The 18,412-nt window shown below is 41.3% G+C and overlaps 1 protein-coding gene across 1 annotated transcript; it reads left to right on the plus strand.

Annotated features, from left to right (window-relative positions):
• The first annotated feature begins 8,122 nt into the window (after positions 1-8,122).
• LOC108601566 (protein timeless homolog) lies at positions 8,123-17,003 on the plus strand. The gene is made up of 9 exons (XM_017989465.2): positions 8,123-8,223; positions 8,308-8,378; positions 10,690-10,767; positions 10,934-10,982; positions 11,485-11,626; positions 14,677-14,882; positions 15,040-15,128; positions 15,201-15,404; positions 15,491-17,003. Exons 1-9 carry the CDS (start codon positions 8,123-8,125, stop codon positions 16,975-16,977), a joined length of 2,427 nt encoding a protein of 808 aa, XP_017844954.1. The 3' UTR covers positions 16,978-17,003.
• Positions 17,004-18,412: the final 1,409 nt, after the last annotated feature.

An 18,412-nucleotide genomic window follows, 5' to 3' on the forward strand; every position in this document is an offset into this window, starting at 1 on the left:
CGAACGAACGAGAACCCTTCGAACGAACAATTTCGACAATGATAATTTTGCTTGCCTGGCCTGCCCTGCCCTGCCTGCCTGCCAGGGCGGCACAGACATAAAAATATTACACGCATAACTGTCGTATTTTTTTTTCCAGCTGCCTGTGCCTGCAGGTCTGGCAACAAAAATTAGGCCATTAAGGCATTTACCAAATGCGCCGTGTCCTCAACTGGGCTACAGCTCAGGCTGATTCGAAAATGTTTGGGCTGCGCTGTTTTTTATGAAATTGAAATTAATGTGGCGGAAATCACAAGTTCAACACGCAATGTCTTGGCGCAAACCCTTCAGGCATTAGCTGCATGATATATGCGCGTAATTTTGTATACTTTATGCCTCTGTGCTCTGTCTTGATGATAATTGGCTTGGCAATTAGCGCTTAGACTTGATGTTTAAGCCTGAGCACAATAGACAATTGTGCATCGATTTATATGCTCAGCTCAGCTCGGCGCTTGTATCTTAACTATTTGGCTTGAAGCTCTTTGCATATTTTCATATTTTTTCTTTTGCCTGCAAGCTGTGCGCAAACTTATTGCGCAATTTTTCATATTTTAATGGGAAAACATTTTTAGCTCGAGCGAAACGCGTTCAAGTTTTTAATTTTCCCCTGCTCTTTGGCTCTGCATGTTTTTCTTTATTTCGTGCAGCTTTTGCTGCGGCTTTCATTATAAGCCATAACCATTTGACCGTGAGGCGTAAAAGTGTGCAAAATGCACAGAGGCGTGGGCGTGTGGGCGTGGCCATAACTTTTTGTTGCTCAACAACAATAGGCAAAGTATTTTTTTTGCTTAACTCAATATTTTGTTGCATATTTTCTTTTGCTGGCTGGCTGGTATTTAATTTCAATTTAAATAATAAATGCGCTGCTTAAGCAGCTGCAAGTTATGATGTGCAAATAGTGGCAGTGCCTTTGCCTTTGCCTTTGGCAGGACTCGCTGCTAAGGCTTCGTGCATAAATAAGCAGCAGGCGAAAGCGAAACTGCTGACAAAACTTATAAATCCCAGATATCCTGACCTTAATGCCACATAGAATACCAAATGATGTGCGCGCGTGTGTGTGTGTGTGTGAAAGCCGAAGCGTGAAAATAAGTACAAACAGCTAAGCTTGGCAAGCTATAAAATAAACTAAAAAAAAGCCAAGTCAATGTTAAAGTGTTGGCTGCTCGTGCTTGACGCTTAGGTGTTGCTATCAGGACTCATGGCAGGTTAACTATATGCGCTGAGTGGCTGCTAAATAGTTTCAAGGATAACCGAGCAAACAAACAAATAGTTGTGTGTGTGTGTGTGTTGGTGAGCAACCCAAAAAGTTTCACTGTCTGTTTTCAAGTATTGGCATTTTTTTTATTTATTTTTTGAACCTTGAAATTGGATACGTCAGCAACGCCCACAGAAGCTTTTAACTACTTTGCATATTTTCGCTTCACTATTGCTGCCCAGCTACGTGACTTTGGCGCTCAAAGGCAAGCGGAGCAACCACCCCCCAGCCCAGCCCAGCTACGAGTCTAGCATATAAATAAATTATCAATTTATGCGTTTGAATTTAAAAGCTATGACTGTTGCTCTAGCTGCAATTATTTTTGTATTTTTATAGTTTAACATGCAATTAAAGTGCTGCTTGTTTGACTTGACTGCAGGTGTCACCCCCACCCCCACCCCCCTGCTCATTCTTATGACATTTCCGATGAATACAAAATGCTTAATTAAATGCCTCTAACTGTGGCAGTTGTTGTTGTTCTTGTTGCCACACAAATTGCCGAGCAATGCTGTTGGCTGCCGCATCCGCAAACGCAAACGCGTATGCCAGCCCCACCCCCCCTAAGGTCTGAAGTCGGCATGTGATGACACGCATAATTTATTCAATTTTCATGTCTGCCTGTGTTTTTCTCTCTCCCTCTCTCTGTGTGTGTCTGTGTGCGTGTCCTAGCCCTAGCTCTGAGTTAAGGCTTTACGCAACTCTAATGCTTAAATTACACATTCAAATACACGCTGCCGCACACACACACACACATGCGCGTTTAGTTGCCGCAGTCATGTGCGACATTTGTTCGTAGGCATTTCTTCCTTTTTATTTTGACTACGTTTTGTTTCCCACTTGCGCAAATAATGATCCCCAGACACATTCAATGCCATTTCGTACTTTTTTTTTTTTGTTGTTTCCACGTTTTGCTTTTGTTGTAGCTGCACAAGATTATTTGCAATGCCTCGTTGCTGCTTTGTGTTGGGGGGCGCGGGGGTGTAGCGCCGCATGCTGCTTGGCTTGCCTTTGTTTGGGGCGCGCTAGCTTGGCGGCAGCGCTGCGAGCAGCTTGCGGTCGCTTTGTCTACAACAAATCACTTTGTTGGCGCAACACTTTAATGTCAGGGATTAGGCATTAACGTGAGATTTGCCAGCCTGCCAGCCAAACGCTCCTTTTGTTGTTGGCCATTTGCATGGCAAGCAAATTATTTGTCTACCACTCCCAAGAGTTTTTAAATATCGATCAATATAATGTCTGCGTAACCAATTGAATAAAAACTAAACTAAATACGTCTTAGCTCTTTCATTGTGCAGCTCTCGATGCTCAAAATAAATTTGAAATAACTAATACAAATAAAAATGAGTATTTTTAATAAACAAATATAGTGCGAGCAAGAAATTAAGCAAGACTTACGTCTAATTGTTTTATCAAATATTTTTAAACAAAATGAATTTTTGCAATGCGAATTTTTAGAAGTGTTTGCTACTTTACAAATTTGTATACTTCAGTTAAATTAATAAAACACTTTTGAAATGTGACTTGATGCAATTTTGAGGCTGAGCTGCTGTTGTACAATTAAATAAAGATATCTATACAGTTAGCATTTACTCATTCTTAAAAGTTTATAAAATATACACACACTAAAATTTATTGTAATTTTTCTACTGAGCCTGCAATGCACTTACGAAAAGGCAACAGCTGATCAACTTGTGCAAAAGTCTAGTCAAGAACAGAAAGATAATGCCGAATTAAATATGAAAGTTGTTGGTGGCTAGCGGCCGAATGTTAATACCCTTGCCCAATATGTCGTGTCGTTATGCTTTAAATTTTCTCTAGATTATGGATCCTTAATCGCCAAGGATACTGTTTTGACTGCAGCACATTGCTGTTTTCATAAGTAATTTTACTTTATTCATTTGCATTAATCAATGAGCTTTGCTTTAGTAACCCAAACCAAGTTCGGGTCGATCAGCTTTGGGCACTTGCTGGCAAGCCTCGTCGCTTGGAAGATTCAGAACATAGTCAAAGAGTAAAGAGTACAAAATTAATCCAAATTATAATACCCTTATGTATTACACTGTGCAAACAAACGATATTGCAGAACTGAAGTTGAGAAAAAGTTTTAGATTCTGTAGTGAATTTGTTGCTTTAATAACTTTAATGGATACAGCTCCCAAGTCCGGATTAGAATGCACTATAAATGGCTGGGGTAGAATCTATAATAGAATCTGGGCAGTTTCTGTTCTGCTTATTTTTGTCTTTAGCGTGGGCCGTACCCCTATGAAATAGTTAACGGCGATCTAGTGATTATGCCAAGCTATCAATGTAAAGTTGACCCTTCAATCATAGTTGGACTAATCTGCGCTGTTAATCCAGATAATAGTGAAGTGGCCGGCGGCTCTGGAGATTCGGATGGTCCACGGTTTTGCAATGGAAAGCTGCTTGACATTACCTCTTTTCGTATTGTAGATAGGTTTTCCTACTTTACTGATGTTTACTAGTAACTGCAACTTATTTAAAATATAACTAATGCGGTTACTGGTACTTGCTGCTACCAATGCTAAATGCTTATAAATTTTGATTTGTACATTAAATGTGTAACATATAAACTAAACCGATTGCATTGCTATTCACTGAACTAGTTTGCTGGCACTTGGCTGTGCTTTATCAATGTTACAATCGATTAAAAAAATGCTGCACTCTGCGCTTGCTTTTGACACATTTGTTTGCTCTGCCGTACACTTTTTCGTGTTTTAGGAAACAGCAAAAGGGTAATCATAACTACAGCTTTTGTTTTTGCTTTCTCCACTTGACATTTGCATTTAGAAGTGCTTTTAAAAATGTTGCAAAGTGGCAGCAGCAAAAAACAAAAAAACCAGCAGCGATCAAAATCTGTGTTGTATTTTATTTTTTATTGTTTTTTTTTGTTACACTTGTGTGGGGTGGAGTGTTGGTGGTTGGACTGGCGTAGGCGTGCGCCCATCAACTGCAAATTGCGTACGCAAATTGTCTGGCTTAAATGGCGGCGCGCTGTATAGAGAGCTAGAGGATTTTGTTGCTTGTCTATTTGGCGCCTGCGAATCGTAAATCAGCGCAGATTATTGTTGCGCTTACAGCAAATTTCATGCCCAGCACCCGAGCAAAGCAAAAGGCATTTGCATTTGTAGCTGTGCTGCCTTTTTTTGTTTTTTTTTTTTTTGTTTTTCAATTTGTAGCAGCTTAAAGCCATGTCGCTTGTCTTGCAGCAATGAACTTATCAGCTGCCCATGCCTGGCTTGGCTGCTGCTTCATAAATATGCAAATTGCAAGCTTCAAGAACAAGTAAGCTAAACTGCTTTAAGTGTAGCCTATTTTTTGGCGCACATGAATGAGTTTGATTAGTTGCAATAAATGATGTAAAATTTAAAAAAAGAAAAGCTATGCGGGTAAGCGCGCACTCAATGGCTTCTAACTCTAACTTAAGGTGCTAATTGATCTAGTTAATTTAAGCTTTTATTAAGAGAAACTTAGTGAGAGTTGAGCACGAGAAGTTCAAGAAGTAAGTTATATATATAAGCTATATATAAAAAGATTGTTCATGTTTAAAGCATAACTAAGCTTAACTTTAATGAAATTCTAAAGCACAGCAATCCAATAAATAATAAATAATATGTAGGATTTATGATTCTACGCATATGTATTATTTATTAAATTTATATGTAGGATAATAATATAATATAATAATATAATAAATAATATGTAGGATTTATGATTCTACGCAAATGCATTATTTATTAAATTGTAATGTTCAATATATTGTTTTTAAATTTAACTTTATTGTTCTGCTTTATGATTATTTCTAAGCAACGTATGTAAACTTTGGACTTAACCGATCTCTTTCTATGCGACTCTGTAACTTGTTCTACTCTTCACTTCCCTTGTCTCTTTCTTTTTCTGTTAAGCCGCTGCTACTGCTAAGCTGCTCAGCATTATGCCCATGCTACAAATATTTGTGTTGAAATATAAATTAAATGAAATGTGTTTTGAAGGGATGAGCTACACTTTGCTTGCGTCTTTGCTACTTCACTCTCGACTCTCGACTCTCTATCGATCACTTAGCAACTTACAAGACATTCTGTTAATAATGCTGACCGCAGCGTTTGCATCTGTTGCCTCTGGTCAGCTCAGTCTAATCCAATTCCCACATGCAATACAATATGCATATGAGTTGGCCCCAAAGCATTCGCTTCAGACTAAATGCGTATACAATGAAATTGAAGTGACTGTCTGGCTATGGCCGCCGCCGCAACCTTGAGTATGCTTTGTGTGTGTGTCTGGAGTTTGCTCTGCATTACGCATACGCCAAGTTGCGGCTGCCTTTGCTTGATTGGCACGTCTAATTAAGCCACACACAACACACACACACACACGCGCTCCACCTGGCAAGCAACCCCAGTTAAAGTTAGCTTGGCTGTCTGGCTTTTGCTTTTGGCCGCCCCTTAGTCTAATTAGACAATTGTGGCTTGCAATAATTGCTTACCGCTTGTACTTTATAACTCTTGAAGTGTTATCGTTATCGCCAGGGCCGCGCATAAAACTCAAATTAGCATTAGACTCCAGCAGCACTCAGCACGTGCTTTATGCATTGCTTTATCTGCGCTTTGTGTGTGTGTGTGTGTGTGTGTGTGTATTGTTAATAAATAAAATGCCCATAGGAATTTCATTATGCTCATATTTTCATTTTAGCAAAAGCGCACAAAAGCAGCTTTGCATGCATAATTAATCCAAACAAAGCGTACACACATATGCGCATGAATTTTATATGCCACACACATACACACACACAATCAAAGCGAAAAATCAATAATATTAAATTGAAAATCATAAAGTGCATGAAAGTTGCGACGCCCCAAGGCCAAGCCAATGGTATATGTAAATACAATTGAAGCTAAAACTACTCAAACTTAATAATGAAAGTTATAAGCTGCTGACTTGGATCAGCTGCTGCTGCTCTCCATCAATTTGAAGTTTCTCACTCAGTATTTTGCACTCTTGTGACACTTGCAAATTAATTAAGTTGCCAGGTGTGAAGTATTCAACTGCTAAGTTTTGTTAAATGAATTGGAAATTCGACTTAAGTTAGCGCAGTGCATGATTTATAATCAACTGGCAGCTACTTTGTTTCAATTTCAATTTTGATTGCAAACTAAATGAATAAATTAAGTATACGTAGCAGCATTTTTTAATTAGCAGCCACTCGCTTTGGTCAGCGTACACTTGAAAATTGTCTCGCAATTGCAATTAAGCGTATACAAAATTAAAAACGAAAAATGAAACCAAAGCGAGCAACAACAGCAGTTCAAGTAAAATGTGCATGAATTAGCGCGATTTACATGAAAATTTCATAAATATTTAAGCGAGAGAGAGAGAGAGCGAGAGCGCTACCAGTCTGTGTAATCACACACACACACAGATACACACACACATACAACTGCAAAGGTAGTTGTAATCAAAGCAAAAATTACCTAATTAACATAATCCGCAGTGGCCAAATGAGGCGGCTGTTGCTCGTGGGCGGGGCGTGGCCGTTGGACAAAATTTGCGTTCGCGTCGTTCACTGTAACCGTTGATTAGTGTCGCTGTCTCTGAATTTGTCTGTGTGTGTGTGTGTGTGTGTGTGCACGTCTCTGGCGCTGGCCCCCTAAGCGGCTTTGCGAGGCGCCAAAGTAAATCCTTGGTGATAAGTTTGGAATGCGGCAGGAAGTAGAAATAAGTAGCTCGAGACTTGCGACGCTGTCAACGGCAGGACGCGTCGCGAAGGAAGCGCTGATTAATATGCAGACGTTTGAATTGCGTTTTTCTGTTTTGTTTTGCTTTGGCTATTTTATATTTTATTTTGTTGTTTTGCTTTGTGCTGTTGGTTTATGGCTTTAAGTTACCAGCAGCAGCAGCAAATTATGTATACGCACTGTGTGGGCAGCTGCAAGTTGTAAAATTTAAGTTTTCACCTTGACTAGCACACGTGCGAGCTGCGTAGCGTTATCTATGCTTTGTGTGTGTGTGTGGCTGACGTGCAGCGGAAATGAGCAGCTTTCAAGGCTTCACTCACACACAGGCACAGACACACGCATGCATAAAAAGTGAGACGGAAATGAGACACGCAACTAACTAAAAATATGAATTTTGCTGCCAAAAGCATAAAGAAACTAAAATTGCATGTGTGTGTGTGTGTGTGTGTGTGTGTGTGTGTGTGTGTGTGTAAATAAGTATGACTAAACGAAAATAAATGCCAAACCAGCTGCGGCCTCAGCTTGCTGCTCTAACTCTGAGCTGAGCTCTTAACGTTTTAGCTTTTGCTTTGAGTTTGACTTTGGCTACAGCATTGACGCCTTGCTGTCTGTCTGACTGTCTGTCTGCCTCAACAAAAACAAAAACTTTTGGCACGCACTTTGAGATATATACAAAAATAATATTTAATTTATACACTTATTTACATTTGTACTTTGGCCACTTGGAATTGTCGCTGCTTAAGCTTCAGAGTTTCACTTGCTTATTGTTTATTGTTTTATATATAACACATACATATACACACACACGACGGCGTTTTGGCACACAGTTTACGTAACGTTAGACGCGTGTCCTGGCGTTTGTAAATCAAGCACTAGACTGACTGCAGCCAGCAGCAAGGACTTGCTTTATAAGTGAAGCAGCGAATTTCGAATTTCGAACTGGCGCATGCGCAAACGTTGCGAGGCTCTCACGCTTGGCTTGGCTTCTGCTGCTGCTGCTGCTCTCTTTGTGTGTTGTTTTGTTATTATTTTGTCGCTGTTTTCATCACCTGTTAGCATTTGCAAGTCCTTGGCACGCATGCTGGGGCGTCAGGATTATGCCAGTTGCAGCTACAGCTCAACGAAGCAGCAGCCCCAGAGTTCAAAGTCGAGCGCAGTAGCTGCTATTGTTACTACTGCGTCTGTGTGTATGTGTGTGTGTTTGTCGTTGTCGTTGCGTGTTAAACTTCAAATTAATTGCTGCCAAAAAATTGTTATTACTAGCGGTGTGAGCAAAGACCGCAAACCCAACAAGCAGCACGTCTATGCGCCAAACACACACAAGGTCAGTCAAGGTATGTATGTGTGTGTGTGTGTGTGTGTGTGTGTGTGTGTGGGTGTATAGCACAAAAGTCATTAAGTGTGGCCAGCAAGTGCAGTGTGCGCATACAAAAGCCGAAGCAACAACAACAACAACAACAACATCATTGTCCTGCCCGTAACGAGGTTCATGTTTAATGGCTATGGCTTCAGCTCCGTATCCTGACTGGCTGCAAGCTAAACAAATGCAGCCTGTGTGTGTGTGTGTGTGTGTGTAGCTTGCCAAAAAGGACATGCACTAATATTGCTGTGTAGTCCTTGCTCCATGTTCGTTGTCACCGTCAGGGACTGCTGCAGCTGCAGCTTGAACCTGACACACAAAATTGTATTTTAATGATGGGGACGACAACGAGCACCAGGCAGAGGACTCTGCCAGCCAACCAGGTTACGCTTTACAGCATTCAAGACGTTAATAAAGCGCAAACCCAGCCCAACCCACCAATGCCGCTTGTAACTGCATAATGAAGATGTTGCTCGTCCTGGCAACAGCAACAGCAGCGGCCATTTTTTGGCGCCTCCCTCTCGTAGTTTGCCCCTTGCTTGTTTGTTTGCCATTTCATGCCAACTGCAGGTGGCAAGTGCAACACGGCAACAGTAGCAAAAGCCCGGAAAATGTGAATCCTTTTTGGTCACATCAGCCCCTCGCCTGCGATTTGTTTGTCTGTGTGCGTTGCAATGTTGCAGTTACGACGCTTACGCCTTTACCCATGAAGTGTGTGTGTGTGTGTTGGCTCTTGACTAGCTTTGCTCTCGTGTCTGTGCGACTGTCAGTCAGTCAGTCTGTCTGTCAGTTAGTTAGTCAGTGTGTGGGCTCAAGTGCACTTGTTTGTACTTTGCTGCAGTCGTAATTATTGTTAATGGCCATTTGGGCAGCGTTTGTTGCTTTCGACAGAAGTCATTCAATACTAATTCATTTCAAAATAAAGTTTTATTATTGCAGCTCCCCACCCCACTCAGCGCTGTTTCAGTTGCAAAAGCAGCTTAGCATGCAATTCAGACTGCACATACTTCAAAGTAAAGCGTAAGCTTAAATTAGCTGCAATTCATTTAGAGCAAACAATTTTTAATAGCAAAATAGTGTAAGATGAGCTGCTTTAAGTAAAAATCAGTATTCTAATAGTTAATATAATATATAAAGCCAAGATTGTAGTTTAAATTGTACACTGAACTAAACCTTTAGTATAGCTTGGATTAGGAAATTCGCAGCAGTCCGCATTATCGTAAATATGCTTCTGTTTATATAAAAAATTAATATTGTCGTAATAATTAATAAGATAATATTATTTATTTATTTACAAGATTAAATATAATAACTAAAAGTGGTGAGTGTTAGCTACTAAGTTCATCGACTCGACAGTTAACTAGATGCTGCTTAGTATGTTATTTTATTAGTCTAAAAACTTAATTAATAATTTAACGTTATTGTGGGTAGGTGGGTTGGATCTGGCTGAATCCTCGAGCTGCTAAGTTGTGGGCAGGTATCCAAAATGTGTTGCGTTGCTAGTTCTACTCCGCATTTGGGGGCAACTGGGTCTGGGTTTGCCTTTTATCAGCTGCTCATGGGTTATGGTAGTATGCCCGGTTCTGAGCTGAGTCATCACATTGCAGTGTCTTCTGTGACAAGAGGAAAGATAGCGGACTGGTTCCTTGTTGGGGTGGTATTGTTTTAATCTATGTACGTAATTGTTTCATTACGACATTTACTCATTTATGTCATAAGTCGTCTATACAGATTACCTCGATATCCAGCCTGAAGGCCTTTGTTGCTTTGGCTATACCAATGGTACCATAGAATTTAATTCTAGGCTACAATTAAAAATAAATAAATAATTCCTCGATATATTAAATTGGGCTTTTATAAAGTATTTGTTAGAACTTCCCATCCATTGGAAACTCAAACACATGCAAGCATTGCAGACCTGTGCTCTTATAGTCTATTAGATATTGCTCATACGCACAGACAGACAGTGGAAAATTCCTCTTGCAGCTTGTCTGCTTGATGAATAATATATGTTTATACTTTAATGGACTCAACGATATTTTTCTGTTGGTGTTACATTTGCATAACTTTCAGTTGCTCTTTTTCATTTATTAAAAAATTAAATTTGTTTGCGACATATTTTATATTGAAATTGCTTTTAGCTATTACCAATAACAACAGCAAATGCTAATAATAAAAATAACTCATTTTAGGCTAAAATTTTTATAATATACATGCAGTTTGCGCTATTTTAATTAAAACTAAACAATTTTTTTATTTATGTTTATATATTTTGTTTATTGCAGTTGAGCCCGAAGAGCCGCTGGAGAGTGAAAACGATGACAATGATGAGGATGTGGCCAATGAGGAGTATGAAGAGCAAGGCAAGTATTGAAAGGATATGCTGTGTGTATGTGTGTGTTTGTGTGTGTGTGTGGGGCAGACTACTAATGGCATTTGCATGTTTTGCTGCTGCCCAGCCACAAACTCAATTCAAATTCCAATACCAATACCAATTCCATTTCCATTTCCAAAAATTTCTATATGCAGATAATGGACTCACTGAGAAGACATTCAAATTTGATGATTTCGCTCGCAGGTAAATATTAGAGCGACCGCAAAAGTTTTCGAATTTTCTAGGGCTATGCAAAGATTTTGGCACAGGCTTTAAGGCAAGCTTAGAGTTTTTGGTATAGTGACCACATTTTATTGCTGTTGTTTGGCAAAAGTTTTGTTGTTGCGCTCGTGTTGAAAATTGTAATTGTAATTTTAATTGAAAGGCAGGCAGCCTGGCGGCCCCACCATGCGCTTGTGGCTACTAATTAAGGATTAGCGTTAGAAATTACTTGTGCCAAAAGTTTTATGGCCGCCAACTTGAGCGCAACAATTATAACAAAATGGCGTCAAGTTTTATTTGTGAATTTTAATTGTGACCGCAGTCGTCGTCACTGATATAACATTGGGGCTGTGGCTAAATGCTACCAAAAGTTTATGGCCGCTGCTGGCTAAGCGCTTAAATCTTAATTAGTTCAATTTAGCATAATTTAATTGAAGTTTTTAGCATAAATTTCGTATTGAGATTGAGACTGAGATATTTCCAGATTGCTGCATCCGAAAATTGTGCGAGCCTGCACCTTGGTGCTGACAGACTGGACGCAGATACCGACGAAAGCGCTAAAAGCCGCTGTTACCATTCTGCATCGCATTGCCTATGGCTGCTCCTGTCCCGGCATGCTCTATCAGGTGAGTATCACTCCAATGTGTTTGCCTCCTAATGCGACAACCGAATGACTTGAACATTGCTGCTGCCCGCTTGGACTGCCCCCCAGTTCTCTCTCCCTCTCTCTGTTTGGCCTGCCTGCTGTTTTTAATTCAGTTTCGCCGACTGCTGCTGCCGCCGTCGCGCACATAAATCAAAGTCAAATGCAAAATGTTTGCCTAGCAGTCGCAGCTTAGCAGGCGCAAGTCTCTGCGCTCTGCTTTCATTTTTATGGTAATTTGTACAAATTAAGCGAAACCTTTTTCATTTACTCTTTGCTGCTTTTTTTTGCTTCTTTCTATTTTCTGCCAACCACAAATGATATTTACTGCGCATTCTTTATTCTTTTTGAACAAAACGTTCCACCCACCCACTGCTGGCCTCCCCCTTTGCCGGCTGCTTATACACTTTGCAATTTTTTATATTCAACAAAAAGAAGTTCCCAATGGCAGGTCTGAAAATGAAATCCAAATGTAGAACATTGCAAATATATTCCAAATATAGCAGCATATTATTAATTTTAAAATTTATTTTCATTCATAATTCGATTTGTTATTTATGTTTATATTTAATAAAAAGAGTTTTTAATTGCAATTATTTATTTATCTATATCTATAAATAGTATCTAATCGCATTGCATTTATTGCTTATTTAAATAAGCAATATTATCAATTTTGGTTACTCTTAAAATGCATTAAGCATTGCTCACTGCTCATCTTAAGTCTGCACTCTGATTAGCGACTGATCGTATCGCTCGCGAATTCAGTCTCAATTTACTCACAGCTTTGCTCAATGCCGTGATCGTTAGCAAGGGGCTGAGATCACGCCCAGAGCAAAGCGAGCAAGAGCGACTGAGCGGCATCTGCTGAGGTGTAATTAATGCTTAGATAGTCTTACTCAACTTCTTTGGCTTTGTTGCTCTCTCGTCAGCGCTCACTGTATTGAGAAGCGTTGGGAATAAATATGTGGGTGGGTGCATCATACAATCATAATATTATTGTATCATGGGTGGGTGTTTGTGACTGTTTCGAGCGATATGATCAGTCGCTAATCGAAGGTCAGACAGTGCAGACTTTAGGTGAGTAGTGCGCAAATTGTTTTTTATGCATTGAAAGTATTTTAAGCGTAAACAAATTTTAAATGAATTAGAATTCAAAGCAATTTAAATATTAAATATATTTCAATAATTTAAATTGCAAACTCTGTTGATTAAATAAATATAACACACTTAAGTTTGGACCAGTTGAGCTTAGAAACTTATGAGTTACAACTGAAGTCCTAGACGAATTTGAATAGCTTGCTATGTGGGCATCCTTTGTCGCTTGACACTAGTATATACTCATAAGATCGGCTATTGTATTATCCTGTCAAATAGGCTGAGAATCTGAAAATGTATTATTAACATTAATAAACTAAGTTGATAAGATGAAGAACAAGAAATTATATAAACCAAAAGAACGATAAGTGAAGTTCGAAGTAAATGTATCTAAACCCTAAAGGAAAACTGAGCTACAATTCATTGTTAAATATTATAGAGATAATGCTTATATATTTATTTTTGCTACTACTTAGCTCAAAATGTGATCTATAGCCAGAGCAATTGAAACCTGCAGACTGTTGTTGCTGATTCTATTTTATCATTTGATTTATATAAAGTAACTGCAATCAAAGTGTATTTGTTAGCTGTGCGCTGGCAACTTTTTTGTCCCTAGTTAGTCCTTCTCTTGTCAGCTGGAATTTGAACTTTTTAAGCCTTTTACGCGCTGCCTTGACGCGACTCAGTTGAGGTTTTGCTTTTTAACGACACAAATATTTTAATGCGCGCTTTGTTAACTGAGCTATGCTCTATACCCAAACTGCAATTGGAGTCGGCATCCAAAGCAGCAGCGCCGTCTTCATATTTATTTCTGTTTGTATATATAGAATACATTTTATATAAAGTATGCTTAGCAATTATTCGAATGTTATATGAAACGTGTGTTTGTTTTTAAAGCGTATTCGGTTGCAGGCTTTGCTGTTAGCTTTCACTTTTTCACTGAATACATATTGTTGGCGGCTTTGTGTGTGCGTGTGTGTGTGTGTGTGTGGGTGTGTGTGTGTTGCGGCTGCTTTTCACGGCTGGCAATTAAACTTTTCTTTTGAGTTTCGAGTTCATAAATCACATTCAACGCCAGGCGGCGGCGGCACTTGTGCCAAAATTTAAGCGCTGTTTAAGCTGCTCACAACTTTTGCTTTTCCTTTTTTTTTTTGATACATTACAATCTGCAATTGCCTGCAACCAATAACTGACGCTCAGTCCCCTTGAGTAAATGCACTAAACAAGCCCGCAAGGCGACAGACAGGCGAAGCGACAGACAGACAGGCAGCTGGCACAGTCTGGACAGTCTGCATATCAGTGCCATCTAAGCCGGCTCAGTGTCTGCTCGCTGTAGTAGCAACAGCAGTCCAGCGTCTGTGTAAAGCTGTCAAGGGGGTGTGCCTGTGTGTGTGTGTGTGTGTGTGTGTGTGAGTGGCTGGAGAAGCGACGACAAGCAAAACAAAAGTGGCATCATATGCAAAGTCAAAACCACTAATGGGTCTGCGCAATCATAGGATAAATTAAATTCCAAATACGAACGACAGACGACAAGCACAACAAACGATACAGCAGAGTTACAGTAGACAAACGCTACGACGAACAGACAAAACATAGCTTGACTCATAGTTAAACGTACAGTGGTGCAAACTAGCATTTGTTTTGAATGAATTATATTGTTGCTTCACTGTTTAGTTATTTATAACCAGACAAGCATTTATAAAGTTTTGCCGAGTGCAAATGATATCTTGCTTTGGCAGGCAGGCAGGCAAGCCAAGCAGCCACCCAACAGCAGATTCAGGCGGCGAACCACAGGCGGCAACCGCAGGACGGCACTGGCTGGTTACCCCCGCCCACCCCAAGCAAGTGTCAAAGCTGGCATTTTGACTGAAAACTTTTCATTTGAATATGAAGCAATGTGTCTTTCTCTCACCCAACCCCACCCCACCCCACCCACAGGCCAAGCTGTTTCGCATCTTTCAACAAGTCTTCAGTGTGGAACGTGATGTACACCAGGAGGAGCTGCGTCGCTTGGGCATCTTTGTGCTGCGCAAATTTGTCGAAGTGGCACCAACTAATCCAAAAATCTATGCAGAGTTATTATTCTACAAAGGCATACGAGAGGCCAACGAGCTGGAGACCGGCTATTGTGATGCCTATGAAGCGTAAGTTGAGCGGCGAGTTGATGGTGGAGGACTAAAGGTTAAGGACACAATGGGCGCAATGATTGACTGGGTTAGCCCTCTGTCCATGGCGTCTGCTAGTTTTGATAAATGATGATGAAGTTGACTCACTATTGTCTCTCTCTCTCTGTGTACACAGCGGCACCAAGGGCGTCTGGACGGAGGCGCAGGAAACAGAGCTGCGCTTTCTATTCGAGGAGAATCAACGCAACCCCTCAACGGATACGGGTAACTATAGCTGAGAGTTGAGTGAAAGCAATCAGCGAACGTTGAGTGCAATTGTTTTTGGGCTCTTTGCAGATGTGATTGATTGGATACTGGAGAATATTGTGGACAAGACGCGCACACGACGCGGCGTGCTGAAAAAACTGCAGGATATGGGCCTACAGTTTAAGGCGCCGACCAAGCGCTCCACCAAGGCCGCCCAGGCGGGCAAAAATCTGTGGCCGCCCGAGGAGGATGAGCAGCTAAGCAGCTTATACGATCAGCATCGCTTGGAGCCGGGTGAGTAACTGAGCAACTGGGCATAAAGCTCTGCTAATTGGCAATTGATGAATGTACATAACTCTCACTCTCTCTCTCTCTTGCAGATTGCCTACAGCGCATTGTACAGGAGTTCGAGGAGCGTCGCAACAAGCAGCAAATCATCAAACGCATGTTGCAGTTGCACTTGATAGCAGACAAATCCGAGATACTGCCAGCCAAACCCAAACGCAAGTCCCAAAAGCAGCAGCAGCAGCAGCAGCAAAACGAAAGTGATGATGATAATGCTGAGCAGGACGATGAAGAGGATGAGGATAATGATGAAGAGTTTATGCAGCAGCCCAGAGCTGCTGGCTCTGGGGCAACGAAAAAGTCAAAGCCGAGACAAGTGGTGCGTACGCCGCTGGATGTGGGCACAGTTCGTGCGCTGATTGGTCAGCTGGATGGCGAGCAGTATCAAGGAGCCTTTGAATGGCTGCGTGAGTGCTTGGACGATGCCAGCGAGGACACCGAGGAGGCAGCTGCCGATGACGATGGTGTGCCATTGTTGCCGCTGCTTGAGATACAAAAGGCAGCCATGGAGCAGGCTGATTTTCACAAGGTGCTGCTGGCGCTGGGACTGCAGCCGCCCATAGCAGGCATGGAGAACTATTGGCGCATACCCACTTATCTAAATGCTGCAGATTTGAAGATGCGCGCCAAGATTGTGTCAGGCGAGGAGGTTGAGGAGCCAGATGCAGCGAGTGAAGCTGATGAGCTGCAGTCTGAGGAGGAGGAAGATTTTCTGGAGAAGCACAGCAGACAGCGTCAACAGGCGATGAATGAGAGCATTGCAGCTGAGCAGCAACGCAAACTGGACACACTCATGTTTAGCAAGAGCGATGAGGAGTCGGAGCAGCGTGCAGCGCCGCCGCCGCCAGTCAAAGCAAAGCGTCAACGCAAAAAGAAAGCAAAGTCAAAGCAGACAATGGCTGAGCTGTCTGAGGAGGAGGAGGAGCAGGAGGAAGTGAATGAAATAGCGCGCAAATTGGCGCGCAAAAAACGAAAAGCAGCTGTGTCAAGTGAGGAGGAAGCGGACGTAGAGCCGCCTAGCAAGCCCAATACGGATGATTTATTTGAACAATTGAAAGCTAAGCGAGCCACTAAAATCAAATCGAACGCGCCAGCCAAGCAGCCGACAGTCGATGAAGCTACAGCTGAAGCTGAAGCTGAAGATGCATACAACTTTAACTCGGAGGACTATCGCGCGCGCCTACAAGAACTGGAGGATGAAGAGGAACAGCAGCAACAAGAGCTTGACAAAGAGAATGTCACAATCAAGTCGCAGCGCACACGTCGTGCTAATGTAATTGACTCGGATAGCGACGAGGACGACGCGGAGGATGTGAATGTTGCCAAGGCAGGCAAACGCCCACGCCCACGCAGTGACAGCGAACAGGATACGCAGGCAAACTCACTGGCGGCTGAGCTGGAGCTCGACAGCGATGAAGATGTCAACTTTCTGGCGCGTAAAAAGCAAAGTAACAAGGAAACCAACAACAAGCGTCGACGTGTGGCCGTTATCGATGATGATGATGATGACGATGATTTTTAGTTTCGCAACACGTATATATAAGATATAAGAATTTTATTGCATTGTATAACTTAAAGCTGAATAAAGCAAAATGCCCAATACACAACTTCCAAGTGCAATTCACATGCGTTGGAAACAAAAGTAGTTACGCCTACGAACGGTTCCACTCACTGCTGCTGGCAATTTGTGCAGGTCCATTGTCAAGGATCACGAGTGCATGACCACCCGTAATTTTCACAGAATGTGTGTGTATTTGTGTGTGTGTGTGTGTGTGTGTCTGCTAATTTGGTGGCTTTTGTTGATGCAGCAGCAACACTCGCATTGTTGTAATTGTTGATATGCCTCGCTCTGCTTTGTCTGCATTGCAATCGAGCGGAAGCTGCTGCTGCTGCTGCTCCCATTGCTGACTTTTTATTGCGACTTAGGCGCTCTCTCTCTCTCTCTCTCTCTCTGTAGTGTGTTTGGTCAGCAGCATGAGCTGCTGCATTGTTGGGGCACCTAAATGCATTCCAATGCCATTTTACAGCAGCTGCCATTGTGTGTGTGTGCTGCTATTATGGGTTTCACTTGTTGTACTGGCAAGCAAGTAGCAAATTTCAAATTTCTCTGTCTACAGGCAAGTTGCTTTGCTGAAGCCGCTCCACGTTGCGTATGCTTAATACACAACTTCAGCTGACAGGCCTGCTTATCGCACGTAATTTATGTGTATGACAAAATTAAAAAGAAATGTAAATGTGCGCGCACTCTTGGCAGCTTATTAATTTAAAAACGACACACACACTTAATTTCTAAAAACCCTTGGCAAGCGACTCGCGCGCATTCATAATTTATTTCATTAATTTAATCAACTTCAGCGCACATGTCAACTGCAAGCGTTCGCCCGCTCTCTAAAAAAGCAACAACAACACACACGCTCAGCCGCGCACCTCTTTTGCCTGCTCAAGCAGCAACGGCAACGGCAACAGCAACAGCAACGTTATGCTTAAAATCGCTTAATACATTGTAAATTATGATGAACTTGTGCAGCTTGACACATGCCAAGCGCTGCCTGCTTATGTGTGTGTGGGTGTGTATCTGTGTGTGATTATCAAGTTCTTATAGCGTTTGTTTGTTGGCTTTGCTGTTTTGTTACTTTGCAGACTCTGTTCGAAAATATACAAAAGCGTCTTTTAATTTAGTTGTATGCAAGGCAAAGTGGCAGCTTCATTAGCTAATCACATGTGTGTGTAGCAGATAAACTTAATTGATATACTTTTATATGTATGTCTGTCTGTATACATATCACAAATTGTAAGACTTAAAAGTCATTATGTCTGCCAATTTTCATTCATTAAATAAAAGCTGATTTTAGTGTAAAGCATGACGTATAACAAAGTGAATATTTTTGGTTAAATGTTATGTACATAACCAATTGTTTAATTAATTAATTAATTAATAATGAATTATTTTTTCTCAC

Source organism: Drosophila busckii, chromosome 3R, assembly GCF_011750605.1.
Source record: "Drosophila busckii strain San Diego stock center, stock number 13000-0081.31 chromosome 3R, ASM1175060v1, whole genome shotgun sequence".
Taxonomy (NCBI): Eukaryota; Metazoa; Arthropoda; class Insecta; order Diptera; family Drosophilidae; genus Drosophila; species Drosophila busckii.